This window comes from Malus domestica, chromosome 17 (genome assembly GCF_042453785.1).
Source record: "Malus domestica chromosome 17, GDT2T_hap1".
In the NCBI taxonomy this organism is placed as follows: domain Eukaryota; kingdom Viridiplantae; phylum Streptophyta; class Magnoliopsida; order Rosales; family Rosaceae; genus Malus; species Malus domestica.
Genome location: NC_091677.1, coordinates 24,913,913 through 24,932,767, shown reverse-complemented (window position 1 = coordinate 24,932,767; position 18,855 = coordinate 24,913,913). Strand labels below are relative to the sequence as shown.

Sequence of the window (18,855 nt, the reverse complement as noted above, 5' to 3'; positions counted from 1 at the left end):
AGTCGCGGAACCTGCATATTTTGTGCATATATATAACAGAGGCAGATTACAAAGTGTGGCAAGAGATTGATTTCTTTAGGGAGATATCTGGTGTATCAATGAGTTCCGATGACGAGTCTCTTTATATAGGAATCTAGGACTGAACCATCTGGACAGAAAAACCGACGACAAGTCAAGATGAGGAAGAAGGTTTTTGTTTTTAGGGTTGATTGTTGTTTCTGTTTTCCTTTGTTTTTGTCCATTGTATGAGAGGTTTATGTTTTCTCTGTTGTTTTTTCTGGGATGGATTGTTGTGTTTTGTGTTGGGAAGAAGGTTGGCTTTTCTCTTTTGTTTTTCTGCAGATTCTGATTTCGAGTAGAAGGGGAGAAGAATGGTCAACGAGAAGAAGGGTTCTGTTCTAATGTCCTATTTTTTTTATTATTAATATATTTGATGTCGGTTTTAACCAACAGAACAATGCTTTAGTAATTTTTTATTAATATTTACTGTCGATTATAACCGACACAAGTTCTGTCAGTTATATATATTTTCTGTCGGTTATATTCGACAGAAAAATGCGCTTATTTATTCTTTATTAATATACTTTTTGTCGGTTATATCCGACACAAGTTCTGTCGGTTTTAGAGTATTTTTTGTCGGAAAATTCATTTCCTGACGCTGACAATTATGTCGCTTATTATATCCGTCACTGCATCTATTTTTTGTCGGATTTTGCATAATATTCGACAGTAATATATGTTTCTTGTCGGTTTTTGGACCGCCAGAAATAGACAATTTTGTAGTAGTGAAAAGGAGTGGATTATTAGTTGGGTATAAACCTTTCCTCTCTCTAGCACTTTGTCCTCCACGAGACCTCCTCTCACTGTCATCGTTCTCGCCGTCATCCCTCTCGTCGTCGTCGTTCTCCCGATCGTCTCCTATAGCCGTCGTCGTTTGTCCTGTCGCCTTCTCTCACCGTCGCTACTCTCCTCGTCGCTACTCTCGTCGTCACTGTTCTCCTCGTTGCTACTCTCCTGGTACTGTCGCTCTTTGTGAAATCTGTTAAGTACCAGAAAAGTACTGAGCTATTGATCAGGAAGTTGCCATTCCAGAGGCTTGTTCGTGAAATTACCCAAGATTTCAAGATTGATCTGCGTTTCCAGAGCCACGCAGTGTTGGCACTGTAGGAGGCTGCTGAGGCCTACCTTGTGGCACTGCAAGAGGCTGCGATTCCAGAGGCTTGTTTGTTCATTTGGTTGTTTGCAGCCTAACTGTTGTTTGGGCATTTAAAAAATAAATAAATAAAGGGAACTTTAACGAAAAGCTCCCGGTACTGTTCACTTTAACGAAAAACCACATTTTTACACTAAAAAGTCAATCATGGTACTATTCACTCTACCCTTTATTTTGTCCTTATCATTAAAACTCAAAGTTTTCAAACCCTTTTCATTAGTTTTCCTATAAATAAATTAGATTTTGCTTAATTTGGGGCCTTTTAGTTTGTTTTTTATTTTGAAGTTTAGGATTTGAAAAGTATTTGGGTTTTTAGATAATTACATTAAATTTATATTCGATACAGTATGAATAATACGGTCATTAGTTCGATACTGCACCAAACGCCCAACTAATTTAGTCAGTACTATTCGATGACTATTTAACATATCCAATAGAAATAGTCAGTACAGTCTGAGCTGCCAAACGAGGCCTATAGTTATCCACTTAAGCAGGAGGTGGCCTAAACTTTACATGCAAATTATGGAGGTGACAATTGAGTTTGCATGCACAAGCTGGAGGTGGCATTGAATTTGCATGCCAATATATATGTGTGTGTGTATATGTGTGTATGACTCATGATTTTATAGTACGAGCCGTCGAAGTAATAGCTTAGGTTATCAAGGAGTTTAACTTATTAGTTGTGTTGTCCACATGGTCCAATTAGAGCGTAGGGTTATAGCAGAAGCTACATTTCATTCTTTACAAATGGAGTTAGCATGCAATTACGTAGAGATTTGAGTTGGAAATTATATATTATAGTATAAAATATTGTAATATATAATTTTAATAATTGAATTAAAAATAGTGTTAACTATATTTCTTAGAAATGTTATGTTATTTAAGTGCATTCCCTTGTCAAATGATGTATACTTATAGATGAAAAGTTACATCTCTTTAACAAGAAGTATTTAGGTTCTATATAAACTCATGAAACCATTATAATTACTAATATATAGAAAATTAGAGTTAATTTTTTACTCTTGAGAAATAGGGTTTCCCCACTCTATTTCTCTCATTCTTCGTTTGTCAAATTCCGAGTCGTGTTTTGAGAGTATGGAATATATAAAGTTCGCCAGAGTCCGAAGATTGAAGTGTTTCGACTTCAAATTATAGATTGTTAAACCCTGGGATACAGACACCTACCGAACTACAAACACAAGAGTAGGGGCGAAATTCTGTCTTTAGGACATTGGATTTATGCAAGCCTCAATCTCCAAATTTGTCAATTTTTCTAACTTTCTCTCTAGTTGTTTATATTAATCTCATACATAATTGATGTTGTGAATTTCTTTATGATTATTATTATTGTAATTCTTGTGTTATTTTCATATTTTCTAATATTGCTCCAACAATTTGTATGTGTGTCTGTGTGTGAGAGTATAGAGGATTAGAAAAGAAAGAGGAGTGGAAGAAATACATGCCGTTAGTTGTGATTAAGTTCGTAGAGCTTGGAGCTTGGGTTGTTCCACAAAGTTAGGCTCTAGTTTTGGATTTGGGGTAGGGGTTTTTCATTATTGGGGTATTTGTATTGTTTAAGCTTTGAGAAGTATGTGTTATATAGTTGGTATGTGTATAACTAATATAATTGTTTACATTGGGACTTTGACATATTATTGTTATTTTCGATAATGTGGATATCGTTATAATGCTTATTACATGCATATGTCATTGTATATTGGATTGGATGGACTTTATTAGAATATTAGAGATTGGGATATGGAAATAGAACTATCTTTTGTGTGGTTGATTTTGGCTCTCGTAAGAACAACCAACGGTGACAAAAGTAAAATTATAGGAGTGGTACGAGTAGTGGGGACTCTGGAGAAAGAGAGAAGAACAAGATGACAACAAAAGGGGAAATTCGGAATGACAAAGTTATGGGTGTTAGTTTATATAATAAAGCTTATAGACCACTACTCTAATGGTACAATGCATGGTAAGGGACGTGCAGGTCCACGTGTTTTGTTGTATAAATTAATGGGTTGAGTAGTTAAAGTTAAGCTACATTCATGTTTATCATTTAAATGGTTTCTAGTCATAATGTTATAATTGAGTAAGTGTTGCCTGACACTCGGTTTAGTCTTGACAATTATCTTTGATAAGACGTATGTCCCCCAACAAGTTGTAGTTTCACTCACCTTATACATTTTAGACCTTGCAGGTTTGTTACAAGACTAACGAAGGGTGGACGAGCTAAGTTTGTGTTAGATGAGGGATTTAAGGGTTTTTATTTATTTTGTACACCTTGTAAGGGTTTTCAGATGATTGAATAAAAGAAGTTAATTTTTTTATTTTTACTTTTACTTATGCACCGGGGTAGGTCCATTTTTTTCCACCGACCTTGGGTCCGGGGCGTGACAGGAACGCCAAAAAATAACCAAGGAGAAATCAAGTAACTCTAGTGAAAGCCAAAATATAATAGCAGTAAGATAATCTGCTTGAACTAAGCACACGAAGCTTGTTTAAGACCATAAAGTGACTTGTGAAGTCGACATCCATATTCAAGACAATTGAGATCTATGAATCCAGGAGGTTGAGGCATATAAACATCCTCATAAAGAAACCTAGGTAAAAAAGGCAATTTTCACATCCAAACGAAAGACGACAACCATGCGAGACTACCATGCTCAGTACATTGTGAATAATACCTAGTTTGACGATAGCACTGAAGGCATCGACATAATTAATACCAAAACGTTGTTGAAAACCTTTGGTAATAAGATGAGCCTTGTAGCGTTTGATGAAACCATCAGGAATTCACTTAATGCGAAAACCCTACTTTCAACCATGTGTTTTGGCCGGTGCGAGCAGAAACAAGAGACTATGTCTGATTGCAAATATGGCCACATATATTCTCATTCATTGCATGATGTCATTTAGGATGTTTAGAAGCCTGAGACCAACATGTAGGTTTGCTAAGTCAATACAAGCTAAAAGAGCATGAGGAAAAGGGTGCCAAATTGTGTCATTTGTTTCGGTTTTAGGTTTGGAGATGCCATCACAAAGTCTAGTCACTATTAAGTGAGTGGAGTCACGTAGTAGTCTTAATGCACCAAACGAATAGAGAAGTCAGCGCAGAGCTGGACGAGGGATTAGGCGTTAGGCTGAGATTGATCTAAATTGGTCGTTGGAAATAGGTTGAGATGAAATAGGGCCCATAGCGGTGCTAGGGCACGCAGAAGTGGAATAAGGGCCTAACAATGGTTATGGGCTAGGTGTGAAGACGGATTATGATGATTGAACAGGAGCCTGACAACAATTGGGCACAAATTAGGGATTCATACACATGAGGAAGAGCAACATTGGGTGTAGGTTGAATTGGTGGCGTGTTGCACAGGGAGCGAGGTTGTCAAAATGGACTTGTACATCAGTTCGGGTTAGAGAGTTGTGTAATAGGAGATTAATGTACTCTGCAGGATGTTGTACCTACAACTCATTATAAGAAAAACATGATTCATTAAAATAACATGATGTGACACATAGACTAGACCTATGGAGAGATCAAACACTTATAACTTTTGTGGTGACGACTGTAGTAAACTATAAAAACACAAGGTTTGGACCAATTTTAAGATTTGTGGGAGACATAAGGTTTGAGGGGAGGAAAACGGAGACAACCGAAAACCTTAATGTGAGAGGAGGTGGGTGAATGATCAAAGAGAAGAGAACAAGGAGAATCTCAACTAAGAGACGATGTGGGAAAAACGATCAATAAGGTGAAACGCAGTGAGAGCAGCCTCAACTTATAAGTGATAAGGAAGGCCAGCAGTGTGGAGTAATGCATGTATGAAGGTGGCAATATGGCAATGTTTTCGTTCAACAAGCCCATCTTGTTGAGGAGTATGAAAGTAAAAATGGCGTTGTTCAATGCCCAACTCATGAAAAAATGTGGAAAAAAATATTGATTCACATACTCTGTTGCATTGTCACTTTGGAGAACCATAATGGTGGAAAGAAAAACATAGCCACAAAAATTTTAAAATGGTAAAACTCTTCAGATTTGCATTTCATGGGATATATCCAGGAACAACGAGCCATCGATAAAAAGGACATAATGTTGAAACCTACTTGTAGAAGTAACTGAAGACATCCATACATCAAAATGAATAATATTAAATAATAAAGATAAAGATTATTATTATTATTAGAATAAATTGAAGTTTGGTAGACTTGTTAAGGGCACAACCCGTGCAAAAAAACCTTGCAATTTTAACATCAGAACTTAGGCTAGAACATGCACGAGACATGAAAGGAGATGAAAGATGGCCAAGTCATTGATGCTAGGTGAAAGAAGAGATAGTAGCAAAGGCGCGAGGAACAGTGAAGGTAATTGTTGGGGGACTTTTAGGTCGAGATAGACTTAGGCTTTGAGAACGTCCTTTTGTCTCTCTTGGTGTGGATTCGTACCAAGTCTTGGGATATCTCAAAAGAGTTAGTTTGTCTTAAGAAATACCTTGGTAACATCAACGACTTAAAGATAGCACGATTGGTCAAGATAATGACTTGCTCAAGTGAAGCGTGGTGTGGAAGCTAGAACATTATCAGTTTAATATGAGAGATAAGGGATTTGCATGGTTGCATGACATTCTTGACTGGATAATATGGGCATTCCTAAGGTGATTGTAAGGTTTCTAATGGCTGGAATGTTTAATGGAAGGTTGTGGAAATTACTAAGGTTATATGGATGATGATGCTTGAGGCTTGAAGTATGTTTCTGGGTTAGATGGAACTTTCTGGACTTATTTCTTGGATGGCTCTCTCCCTTACATTATCTCTATCTCTCTGTGTTGGCTCATGTCTGTCTCTCCCTTTAATGGCTTTTCTCCCTCATTTTTAAGATGAAGGGTTCTTCTTTAGGCTTCAAAGGAATCTCCCTTTGTCGCTTAGTCTTCCATTCCTTTCTCCCTATACATCCTATTATTCCCCTTTTGGTGTGAGATAGTTGCATTATTGAGACATGCAGTTTGCTTCTTCCTAAGGTGCGGCTTTCCCAGGCCGACTTTCTGCAAGCAACGCGCTTTATGACTTTCGCGCGTTGGCTGTCTGTGCAAGATGGGAAGGAAAAGTCAGCATTATGTGCTTGACTTGCTGGGTTTAGCATGCATTTGATGCAAGAATCTAGTTTAGTTCTAACTAAAGGGGTTGGCTTGCTAGGAAAATGGTAAACTAGGTTAGTTCTCTCTCAATGATACATGCGTGAAATGCAAAGGGTATGGGCTTGGATATTTGGGCCCCTAAGCAGCCCAAAGTATTCCATAACCCTGATTCTAAATAGGCCCGATAACCTTCTGTAACCATCCACACCACAATCCATTTGACAAGCCCCGAATATATGACTTGGGCTTATCATGAATAGTGACTATCATGAGGAAGCATGGCGTGATGAATAGGTTTTAGCATGACATGAATATCCGGCTTAATCTCTATGGCATGGCATGTTTGTAAATATGTTTCTCATCGATCTCGCGCCTTGACATGTGTTTGAGCTTGAATGTAGGCTTTGCATGATAATTGGGCCTTGAGACTTGGTTGGCTTGGTGAGTGACATTTTTGGGCCCTAACAATAGTAAATGATAGGGACAACAGATAAAGTCCATCCTTACATAGGACCTGAAAAGTAACAAAATAGTATGCAAGTCATACTTTTGATAGACATTAGGAGTGAAAATATGACAGACAATGTTTTCCTCAATAAAACAAGCAACAAACAAATGATTTTTCAGGAGTTCAGGATTGAGAAAAACATTATGAAGATGAAATCTATGGGAACCAAGATGAAATCTGTGTACACATTAGTGTTTAAAATATCGATATCGGTGAAAATATCTATATGCAAATTTATTAAAATATCGTGGATATATCGATATCAATATTGGTTGCTTTCGACGGAAATGATGGAAATTTGCTAGAAACGTGGAAATTTAAAATGACACTTTAGAAAATGTCATATTTGTTGTAGGCCTAATTTACTGACTTGTATTTAGGGTTAGGAGAGAGGGGGCCGGCAACACAGAGAAAGAAGATAGAGATATGTAGTATGGAAAGTTAAATCCTTACCCTAATAGGATTACAACTTTAAGGGTGTGTTTGTTGCACTGAACTATCTCGGATTGGACTAGGTTCAGAGACTAAGCTGGACTGGCTTGGCTTGGACTAACCAGGATAAAAATAGTGAAATGTTTGGTGCAGTGCCGAACTAGACCTCGAACTAACATATTTTAGATCCAATATTAGTATTTTTTTCCAATTACTTGTCCTCTTCCTCAACACCTACCATTTCTCTCCTCTTTACAGAAAAACACCAACCACACAGCCTCTGATTTTCAAAACCCAAATTCTCAAAATTTAAAAATTACAAATAAAAAACACAATTTTCCTCCAAAAGTACTCAATTTGTCCCCACAATTCCCTGCGGAATAATAAATAAATAAATAGCAAATTGATTGATCAACCACAAATCTCAAATCAGATATCGGATGCAAAATAAAATCTACATATCAAAATTGATACAAAGCTTAATTTACTTTCAATTCGAAAATGGGTTAATTACACTAACACCCCCTGAGATTTATCGTGTTTTCACAAAACTCTCTCACGTTTGAAACATAACACTAACACCCCTTGAGGTTCTAATTCACTTTCACATAACCCCTTCAGGGCTGACATCATCTTAAAATAATTTCTTAAAGACAAATTTGCCCCACTATTAATTACTTTAAAAAATAAAAAAAAAGCTTTTTAAAAATACATATAATAATAACCAATATAAAGAAAATAGATTTTTTTTGTTGGACTTCAAAAACATACATTAACCATAAAAAAAAACTGAAAATAGAAAGGCACCTATGCATCTTCGGATCTTTCTCTCAATTTTTTTTTTCTGTTCTTGTCCTCAAATCGCCATCTCCATCTCTTCGTCAACCTCCTTCACTCCTTGTTCACCCAAACTGAAACCAATTTCGACGAGAAAGCGATATGGAAGAAAGCCCTGATTTCAAACATGGAGAAGAGTACCTGATTTGGCTTCTTGGAAGAAATTACCAGGAGAAAGATTTCTTCTGCTAGGGTTTTTCCAATTAAGAAAAGAGGATTGGGATATGAATTAACAGCGTAGAGGAAGAAGGTAACAAGGTTTCTTCAATTTTCTTTTATTTCCTTTTATTGTTTAATGTAAGATTTTAATTTGAATTTTTATTCTATTTATTTATAAAGGATTTTTCATAAAGTAATTAATAATTAGGGCAAAATTGTCTTTAAGAAATTATTTTAAGGTGATGTTAGCTCTAAAGGGATTATGTGAAAGTGAATTAGAACCTCAAGGGATATTAGTGTTATGTTTCAAACGTGAGAGAATTTTGTAAAAACACGATAAACCTCAAGAGGTCTTAGTGTAATTAACTCATTCGAAAAGATATGCAGATCCATGAGTTATAATACAAAAAAAACCCATAATTCATAAAAATTGAAAATAAAAATCACATTCCAGGAAAACTTTCTTTCCAAGTTCCTGATTTCGTATCTAAAGAGACGACAACCAAATTAATTGATTGATTATAAATCTCAAACATCAACCAAATCAATCAGAATTTACAGTTTTCCAACACTTTCCTAGCAAACAAACACGTAATTACCAAGAAATAAGAGAGAAAGACCACGCCTTTGAAAGGCTTAAGAGGCTTCGAGAGAGAATTGGATCAGATTGTTGAGAAGCACAAAATCAAACCACAGTCATCTTCCCAGGCCCCAGATCCGGCCTACCTAGACTCTTCTCGGAGCGGGAGTCCGGCGATATGAGACCCGTCGGGGGAGTTGGCGTGTTGGGTCGGCAATTCGAAGTAAAGCAAAGCAGACGAGCGAAGAAGAGGGAGTTCACGAAGCGATGCAGACGAGCGAAGCGGAGGAACAAAGCAGGTCTTAGCTAGTCCCATGGTTGTTGGGGACTCTCGCTAAAAATCTACAATGAAGGCTTTAGTCCATGCGAATCCCACTTAATCTCATTAACGTGAGTCTCGCGTGGTACCAAACATTGGATTGGACTAATCCCTAGACTAGACTAAGAGTTAGTCCACTCTAGTCTAATAAAACTTAGTGAAGCCAAACAAACGAATCATATAGAATAATATCTAACCCTAAGGATTATTCTAAGATACTCCTAGATACACTAACATTTACGCAATCGTATTCATAATCTAATAGAATTGCAACAATATCAACCCTAATACAGGTCTTTTGTTAAAAAAAAAAAAAACCACAATACATGTCTTAATAACAATTTAATGATTAATTACCATATATCATGTCCATCTTTTGACAGATACGAGACTAATGGTGTCCCTATCCAATTAATCTTTTTTCTTTTGTTGAATCTTATTCCATTGATCTACAATTCAGATAATCTTCAAATAATACATAACTTAATTTAAACCAAAACAATCTCAATAGAAAATTCCAATTCAACACATTTAATTAGGTAATTATATAAAATAATATTAATTGTAATAAGGGATAACGATTAAGATATTAAACAAGGGATAGGATCAATGGACAAATATTTTTACACTCTTTTTAAGCCTTTTGATTACATGATATCCAATGGTTCTTATTTATTCATTAAATGACATGGGGCTTATGTGGATTTTAACTAATATTAAAGATAAAAAAAAACTAAAAAAAAAAAAACATAAAATCTGAAAAATTAAAACTAAAATTAAAAAAAGGAATAACGTGTCCCCAAATTTTCATATGTACGAATTGGTTCAAAACATAATTCAGGATACTGTGCAGGCCAAGCAATCAGGAACAAACTTTCACCCTAAAACTATATGCATCCTCCATTTTTATAGGCACACCAAAGTGCGCTGAAACGAATACAGAGAAACGGAAAATGAATGAGTAGTATATACCCTGACATTTTCGTGGTCTGGTAAAATGATCAGCCCTGGTGACATGAGAAAAAAAAAAGAAAAAAATATTTCAGAGAAAGATACAATTACCAGACTTGCAAGCACATTTACTGAAGTATAAACAAGGATATTACTTATTAGCAATTAAAACATTCAAAAATATACAAACTGCCAACTTGGAATTTTCGGAAGAAAAAAAAATTGTAGCTTCAATGAACATAGAAATCAAATTACCGTTCAAGCGCTTACGAGTTTTAGACAATTATACAATACTTTTAAACAGAAAAATAGTTATGAAAATGTAAAGCTGACCTTGATGGTGGATGGTGGTGGTAAGATTTGATCTGACCGCCGCACTAGCAAATTAGCAATAGAAGCGAATGAGGGGGCGATGGAGTTGTTAGGGTTTATTTTTGATAAAATAAAAGAAGAGATTCCATCAAGCTTCCTTATCGGCAAATAAGAAGTTTCATGACTTTTTTTATTAGGGTTTAAAGTTTGAATCCAAGTCTTGATCGAAATGGGAATGGGAGAAGCAATTTCAGTTAAATTATCTTCCTTTTTTAATTTTAGTTTTATATTTCCTAACAAAAAATAAGAACCATCTTAGCCGACTCTCCATCCTTCCCTGGTTGGAAGTAGAAAAAAAAATCAGTTAAATGATGTTTCATGAATCCAAAGTCTGAATCCAAGTCTGAAAAAAAAAACATCAGTTAATGATTTTTTTTATCAGGGTTCAAAGTCTTAATCCAAGTCTTCATCGAAATGGGAATGGGAGAACCAATTTTAGTTAAAGTCTCTTCCTTTTTTAATTTTAGTTTTAATTTTCCAAATTTTATGTTTTTTTAGTTTTATTTTATATTTAATATTAGTTAAAATCCACATAAGCATCCATGTCATTTAATGAATAAATAAGAACCATTGGATGTCATGTAATCCAAAAGCTTAAAAAGAGTGTAAAAGTATTTGTAAAAATATTTGTCCCTTGATCCTATCCCATTAAATAAATACATAAAGATATTAAAAGATTTGAAATTCTGAGTCGGTAATATAGATTATAGACACGTTCTAGAGATGGAGGGTAAGCGACGAAGGATACTAACGCACAGACCTGAAGATGGAGAGATCAAGTGCCAATTTGAAGATGGAAAGCTATAATTTGGGTTGGACATATTAACTCATTCAGATTTAGCCGAAATTAGAAAGAAAATAAATTTCAAAAATTCGAAATCTGCAATGAGTTCCGGCAAAATTTTCGTAGTGAAATTGACAAATATCGTTGATATTCATAAATTTCTGATATCTAGCTAGTAAAGGATGAAGTTTGCATTTCACATCCGCTTTGCATATTAATTTTTTATTTCCCGAATATTTCGACAAAAATATTGACAACTTCGTCCATATTTTAAATATTGGTCCACATCACATATATAGATAGCATTCGTGTAGTTAAGTATGTCTTATACCTCTACTACAACAAAAGTAAAATTTCAGAAACCCTCCTTCCTGTATAACATAACATATATAATTTAATCAGCTAAGCGACCAAACCAGCCGCATAACTTTTTTTCATAGGCATTTAATCAAACGCGTACTTTACGAACGCTAAGCAACTTCACGTCGTCAATGATGGGGCCGCACAGAGACCCAGAGTGGTCGGCGACCATGGTGTAAAACGTACTGTAGAACATGATCCTCGTGCGCGGCCCCACAGCGGTGAAAATGAGCCTCGCGCGCTTGAACCCACCTTTGCCTTTGGACTGGTACGGCACCTTGAGGGTGTCTTTGCCGGCAAACGCCTCGACGACGAGGGAGCCTTCGCAGCTGTTGTTGGAGTCGCCGACGGAGAATGTGAGGGCGTAGAGCTTGCCGGGCTTGGTGAAGACGACTTGGGTCAGTGCGCTTTCTTTGCCGGTGACGAGCTCGATGGCTCTCCGGCCTTCAGGGACGAAGAAGTGCTCGGAGTCGATGTACTTAACGGCCTTGAGAGACTCGATAATCCAGCCTGGGAGTGGGCTGTGGTCGTCTTCAATGTGGGGTGGGATTAGGGTTCCCCATGATGTGTTGGGGGACACATAGGGCCCTTCTTCAAAGTTTCCATTTTTCAACAAGTTGGCTGGAAAAATAATAATTGAACAAACATGATAAGTAACCTTTTCTGGTACAAAAAATGACAACATTAAACGTTTGTAGCATATGTATAGGTCATATTGTTATTATGTGTCATATCATATTCACAATTTACTTGGGTTACAAGTTAATTCAATCTCAAAATGAAGATAAATCGATAATGTGGTTAGTAATGTATTAATATGGCTCAATAAAAAAAAGTATTAATATAGCAGCAATAAAAAATTTCTTAAATTTGGGTATGATATTTATTAATTAATTTGAAATGGGTTTTGTTTGTTGGCTAAAAATGTACGGTTTTTTAATGCAAAATCTCATTAAACTCATCAATTACCAAGAGCCCAAAAAAAAAAAAAAAAAAAAAAAAAACCCCAACTTTTTACCTCTAGTACGTTTAGGAGGTTCCAAGAGCTTCAAAGCAACAGAATCAATAAGTGGGCCACAAGCAGGATCTTCCACCACCCCAGGGTTATGGATCACAAGCTCAACGTCATCAAAATCTGCATTAAAACCCCATGCATACGAATCCCATCCATTGCAGCTGTATATTGTCTGGATTGGCATTATTCCCCAGTCATTTTCTTCAAGGTTGGGATTGACGGACACGTTCAGCTTCGCCTCCTGCCCGCACGTCCGAGAAGCGGTGAACGTGGTGGAGTAGAAGCTGCCTTTCGTGAGCTTCAACTTCTGCTTGATCAAGGCCTCGTTGCCGAGCTTCACTGCAAAGCCGCCCTCGGGGACTACCAGCACCATGTCACCTTGTTTTTGACCTGATTTTATGTACTCGACGAAGCCTGAGATTTCCCAGTTGGGAATTGCATGAGGGTTCGTCACTACTGTGCCTTTGAGTTCTGATTGCTTTGGACCGTACTCGAAGTTGCCGTTGGGTAATAAGCCTGAGAAATGAATAGAGTTAGTGTCAATAACAGGTAAATTCATTCAACAGATCTTACGGTTGTGATTGCTAATTGGCATGACAATATTTGATTTATTCGCATATTGTCACACACCACATCATTTAAAGGCAAAAAGTCTTAACAAAATTAAATTTAATGACTTTGAAGTGATATTGTTTGTACGACATTTACTAATATCAAGTAATTATCAGAAAATGACATATTTTATGAAATAATATGAAAAGAAAAGGAAGACCGAAAGTTAACTTGATAAGTTTTAGGGAACTTTAACGAAAAGCACCTGGTACTGTTCACTTTAACGAAAAACCACATTTTTACACTAAAAAGTCAATCATGGTACTATTCACTTTACCCTTTATTTTGTCCTTATCATTAAAACTCAAAGTTTTCAAGCCCTTTTCATTAGTTTTCCTTAAGTTGTTTTAATAGCATGCAAGATTGTACGTATTTGCCTTTGTTCCTAATAATAAATCATATTATAGAAGCTCTTTTCATTAGTTTTCCTTAAGTTTTAATAGCATGCAAGATTGTACGTATTTGCCTTTGTTCCTAATAATAAATCATATTATAGATGCCACGAGAGGATCACATGTTATGTGTCGACCGATCATGATATGATGAGAATTCAGTTAGACTTGGAGCCATATAGAAGGCCATTTTCATATTACTTTTTCTTTCAATTATACTTTGTGTTTTCAAATTAGAAGAAGAAATTACTAACTAATCTTACATTTTGGTGGTATTTCTCAGCATTCATAGTTACAGGTTCTTAAATTTGACCTCTGTAAATAATAATTTTATATGACTCATTTATGACTTAGTCTAGATGCTATCGCTCTATTAAAAACTTAGAAGAAATTTATTATTTGCAGGACTAGACAAGTAAGAAATCAATGAAAACAACCTCTTCATCGAGTTAAAAGAGGTTTGAACTCACTGTAAGAAGTTTTTGTATACTGAAAACATAAGATGGTATACCATGTATTATAATATAAATGGATGACATAACTTCAAGGGTATATTTCACAATTTTCTAATAAACTGAAAAAATCTCTCATTTATTGCATAGAGACTTACTAGAAGCACATGGAGATCACTTAAAAAACAAGATTTCAATATTTATGACAACATACCTAGGAGCTGTATGAAAATATAAAATTGAAAGGCTACATATTAATATGGAAAAATTAGTATCCGGTCCCTAATTCTTACTGTTCATTGACTAAGACCTTATTAGTTCTCAAATTTTGATTCAAGTCCCTAGCATTAATGTGATAATAAATTTACATGTTTATTATATAATTTTTTAATATAAAAATTAGTAATTAATTTAGGGTTTAATACTCACACCTCTATTAAACTTCTAATTAATTTTCAATTCAAACATTTCCAAAATAATAAAAAATTAAATTAAATTAAGTTTGTACCTATTAGTTTTTTTTATATATATAAAAAGATTCTCAATTTTTTAATCTTAAATGTACCCATTCATATAATTTTTTAATTTTTTTAATCTTAAATGTACCCATTCTCAAATATATCAATTTGTTATATGTAAAATGTACCCTTTTTTTAATATAAAATCCTTTCAAATTTTTTAATCCATGTTTAAACTTATATGGGTACATTCTTTTTCGTTGATTTGAGAATGTATCCATGTTTTGGTACAATAACTTTTTTTGTTAATTTTTGTTAATGTACCCATACATATATGTACACACACAATATAATAGAGAGTATAATTTATATTTTATTATTTTTAATCTCATAAATTATGGGTTTTATTTAAAATCTCATTAATATAAACAATTACAAATTTCAATTTTTAATTTTTAATTTAAAGAATATAGTAACTTACATTATTACATTAATGTCAGGGACCTCAATCAAAAACTAAAAACTAACAAGGTTTCAATAAAAAAATATTGATAGCTAGGGACCGCATCCTAAGTGTCCCTATTAATATTGTTAGGTATTTGAGCATAGTGATCACAAAAAATAAAACGAATCTATTTTCCAGCATGACCGAGTGACTTGAAATTGGTAAACCCAAGTACTAGGATTGGATTTCCCTGGGCAGAGTCATATATATACGTACATGTTTCAAAGTACTCCTCATTAAAAATAACGAACCGCAAAAACACCTTCTTAAAACTATCTCATAATTCAGTTCAATTATCCGATCCGTCCATAAATAAAGAGATAAAAACAGCGTAAATAGCAGAGGAGAGCTTACCATCTGTGACAAATGATAAGGTGGCGTGGAAATTAGCTGCACATAGCAGAACCAGCAGCACTGAGAGTTTGTTATTCATCGTGGCTCTCAGAGTCTTTATCCGTGAGAGAGAAAAGGGTTGGAAGGGATTGAGTTGAGATCGCAGGGAGTGAGCAGCGGTTTATATACTGCTGGCCGCCATGGAAAAGCCTCTGAGTTTTGAAGTATCTTTTGGCTACGCACCACGTTCCTCGAATTTTGCAAAACATGCGTATATTACGAAACTCTTGCTTAATTTGGGGTGGTCCATATCTAGAAAAACCCACTGCCCAAGCAAATCTTCACCGAAAAAACGTTACACCTGCAGACACTAACAAAATATTCTTAATTATCTCTATCTATTATTAATTTATTACTATATAATAATATACAATTATTTGTGATTGATTGGTTCGGATTAGGTTAAAAAGAATAAACTTGTATAGATTATATTTCGAGTTCAAAATTTTCCTATCACCCTAGTACTTTAGATTAGTGTAGATCTTGTAATAAAAAATAAAAAAAAAGTTCAAGCAGTTTTTCTTTTAAACCCCTTTCAAACATCTTATTTGAAAACATAGCCAATTTATAATTTATTGTTAGAATAGTACACTATTATGGGGTTTGAAAGAAACATAATAATTAAAATCTTTGAGGTGAAACCATTTCTATTGGGCTGGCAATATTAATTCCATAAACTCGAAGAATATAGAAATTTCTTGGTGTTTGTAAACAACTGACACGTTCTCTTAAATCTTAATTAAAAATGCTAATTATTTTATATGACTTACTAAAGTTTAAGAAAATGCTTAGATTGGGATTTCAGGTACTATTTTCTGGGGGAGGTTAATAGACTTATCGACAAGCCATTCAAAATAAGTTTGAGTCTTAGCATGCGGAGCGCAGAGCCACATGGCTGCGCTGGAATACGATTAATATTCCGACATTTTGATAAATGAACTGATCGATGGACACCTTAACAGAAGGTGACGGCAACTGAAGGACTGATAAACACCTTCCTCGAGTGCATTCCATCACATTTGACGTCTTTTGACGAATTAACTGTGAGAGAATGCCAAGGATACACTAACTCATGGACTCTTCATGGAGAAATTTTTAATTATGGCAGGAACACAAGTGGTACACTACGTGTTTTAATAAAAATGGTGAGAAATTTTATTTTTGAAGTTATTAACTTTTTAGCACACATCTCATCATTTGTATAGTGACACGTGGTGTACCACCCCGTGTACCGGTCACATTGAAAAATCTCTCATCTTCATGGCACAATGTTTAATAATGTTAGTACTGGAATTAATGTTAAATTGTGAGGTGATAAAGAGTACATGGAGAGTCTCATTTTGAGAGAGTCTTCTTAGCATTTCGCTTAGCTGTTATGTGTCGGTGTCACTAAAAAAAAAACTTAGAAAAACGTTCGTCGTGTAGCATTTAACGCGACAGAATTCCGTGGGGTAAAATTTGTTGTGCAAAACTCATCATAAGACATTTTTACTGACAAACATAAAGATTTGTGAAGCCTGACCCGACGAATCTAGCGACGAAACTCCGTTGGGTAAGCCTGTGTTGATCACCAAGGCTCGACGGACTTGTTTCGCTCGATGAAAAAGTGTCGTCGTGCAAAATATTAAATTTAAAAATAATTTTTGGTCAACTTTGCCCGACGAGAGGCGACGAGCCTCTCGTCGAGTTAAATGAAGAAAAATATTTACTTGAAACTTTTGGCCGACGAAGTGTGTTGTTGGGCAAGATTTAAATATTATTAAAAAATAAAAATTTTAAATTTAATAATTAACTAAATATTATTATATTAATATCATAACTAGCATATGGGTACACACAAAATGTGTGAGAAATTTTTTTATTTTTGTTTTTGAAATAGAAGGAGAGAGGAAGAGAGTGATAGAGAATGTGGGAATGGGAAGATTTTTTATTTATTATTATTATTTTTTAATTAAAGATATGTTAAGGTTACATGTAGGTGAGACTTTGAAAAAAAAACTGCAAAATTTAGTTGTGTGAAATTACATTTCTGCCCCATATTTCTTATTTATGTTATATTTTAATTAGATGGTTAAACTGGTAATTTCATAGGATTTTGGTTGACAATGAGTGTTTTATTAATTATTAGAGATATTAAACAAATTTTATTTCATTAATAACAAAGTTCATACAATTATATTGAAAATAAAAAACAATTTTATTGTTGATGATAAAACAGCTTCCCTTGTCCCACGACTTCACCCCCAGAAGGTACTATTTCCAGAATTCAAGGGGCAGATAGGTCCGAGCTTCCTCATGACTTTCAAAAGTCTTGTAGTGGTTACGCAACTCGAACTTCCATTCCTTGAGCTGCTGAGTTCACATTCGGTTTACGTAGTCCGACATACCCGGGCCTTGCACGTAGATATCGAAAGTGAGGAGTATGAGAGCAAGAATACCGGTGTTCAATGCCCAACTCATGACAAAATGGGGAAAATATTGATTCACATACTCTGTTGCACTGTCATTTTGGAGAACCATAATGGTGGAATGAAAAACATTGCGAACCATCGCCACAAAATTTTTTAAATGGTCAAACACATATTTTTGCTTCATGGGATATATTTAGGAATAGTGAGAAAATTCATCGGTAAAAAGGACATAATACAAAACCCACTAGCAGAAGTAACAAGAGACATCCATACAATAGAATGAATAGTGTGAAATAATAAAGTTGGACGATTATTATTAAATAAAATGGAAGTTTAGTAGACTTGCTAAGGGCACAACCCATACAAAAAGACTAATTAATTTTAACATTGGAACCTAGGCTAGAACATAAATGAGACATGAAAAGAAAGATGGCCAAGTCGTTGATGTTAAGTGGAAGAAGAGATGGCAACAAATGAGCAAGGAACAATGAAGGTAGTAGATAATAGGGACAACAGATAAAGATCATCCTTATAGGGGCTATAAAAGAGTAAGAAACTAGTTGGTAAGTCATAAATTTGACAGGCGTTGGGAGGGAAAATAAGAAAGAGAAGGTTTTCCTCAGATAATGAGCAATAGATAGACGATTTTTCTGGAGTTCAAGAATGGAAAAACTCTACGAAGATGAAATCTACGGGAACCAAAAGTGAGAGGAATGGTACCAATATGGGTGATAAAGTACAACGCTAAGAGCAAGCTTCAAATCCTTTACAGAAAGTGGTGCACCATCCTCTTTTGTAAGAATGCCTCGAGTGATGGTAGGAAGGTCTAGGGATTAGGTGCGGCTAAATGTGTGTGTGTGTGTGTTTTTTTTTTTTAAATATCCACATGGCAAAAAATAAGTGGAGTATGAGTTTCACAGAAATGACAATGCCACACTAGCGCATTAACAAAGTTTTTTCATGG

The 18,855-nt window shown here is 35.1% G+C and overlaps 1 protein-coding gene across 1 annotated transcript; it reads right to left on the bottom strand.

Annotated features, from left to right (window-relative positions):
* Nucleotides 1-11,469: 11,469 nt before the first annotated feature.
* Nucleotides 11,470-15,633, bottom strand: LOC103410579 (BIIDXI-like protein At5g11420). Its single transcript, XM_008349262.4, has 3 exons — nucleotides 15,442-15,633; nucleotides 12,672-13,184; nucleotides 11,470-12,274 (listed from the first exon to the last, which is right to left on the bottom strand). Exons 1-3 carry the CDS (start codon nucleotides 15,518-15,520, stop codon nucleotides 11,742-11,744), a joined length of 1,125 nt encoding a protein of 374 aa, XP_008347484.1. The 5' UTR covers nucleotides 15,521-15,633; the 3' UTR covers nucleotides 11,470-11,741.
* Nucleotides 15,634-18,855: the final 3,222 nt, after the last annotated feature.

Bases quoted from the DNA above. Each gene is read 5' to 3' on its own strand.
- LOC103410579 (XM_008349262.4), bottom strand. From the start codon at position 15,520: ATGAATAACAAACTCTCAGTGCTGCTGGTTCTGCTATGTGCAGCTAAT. The intron at 13,185-15,441 runs GTAAGCTCTCCT...TTCATTTCTCAG, and splicing joins CTTATCATTTGTCACAGATG to GCTTATTACCCAACGGCAAC. The intron at 12,275-12,671 runs GTAAAAAGTTGG...TTATTTTTCCAG, and splicing joins ACCTCCTAAACGTACTAGAG to CCAACTTGTTGAAAAATGGA.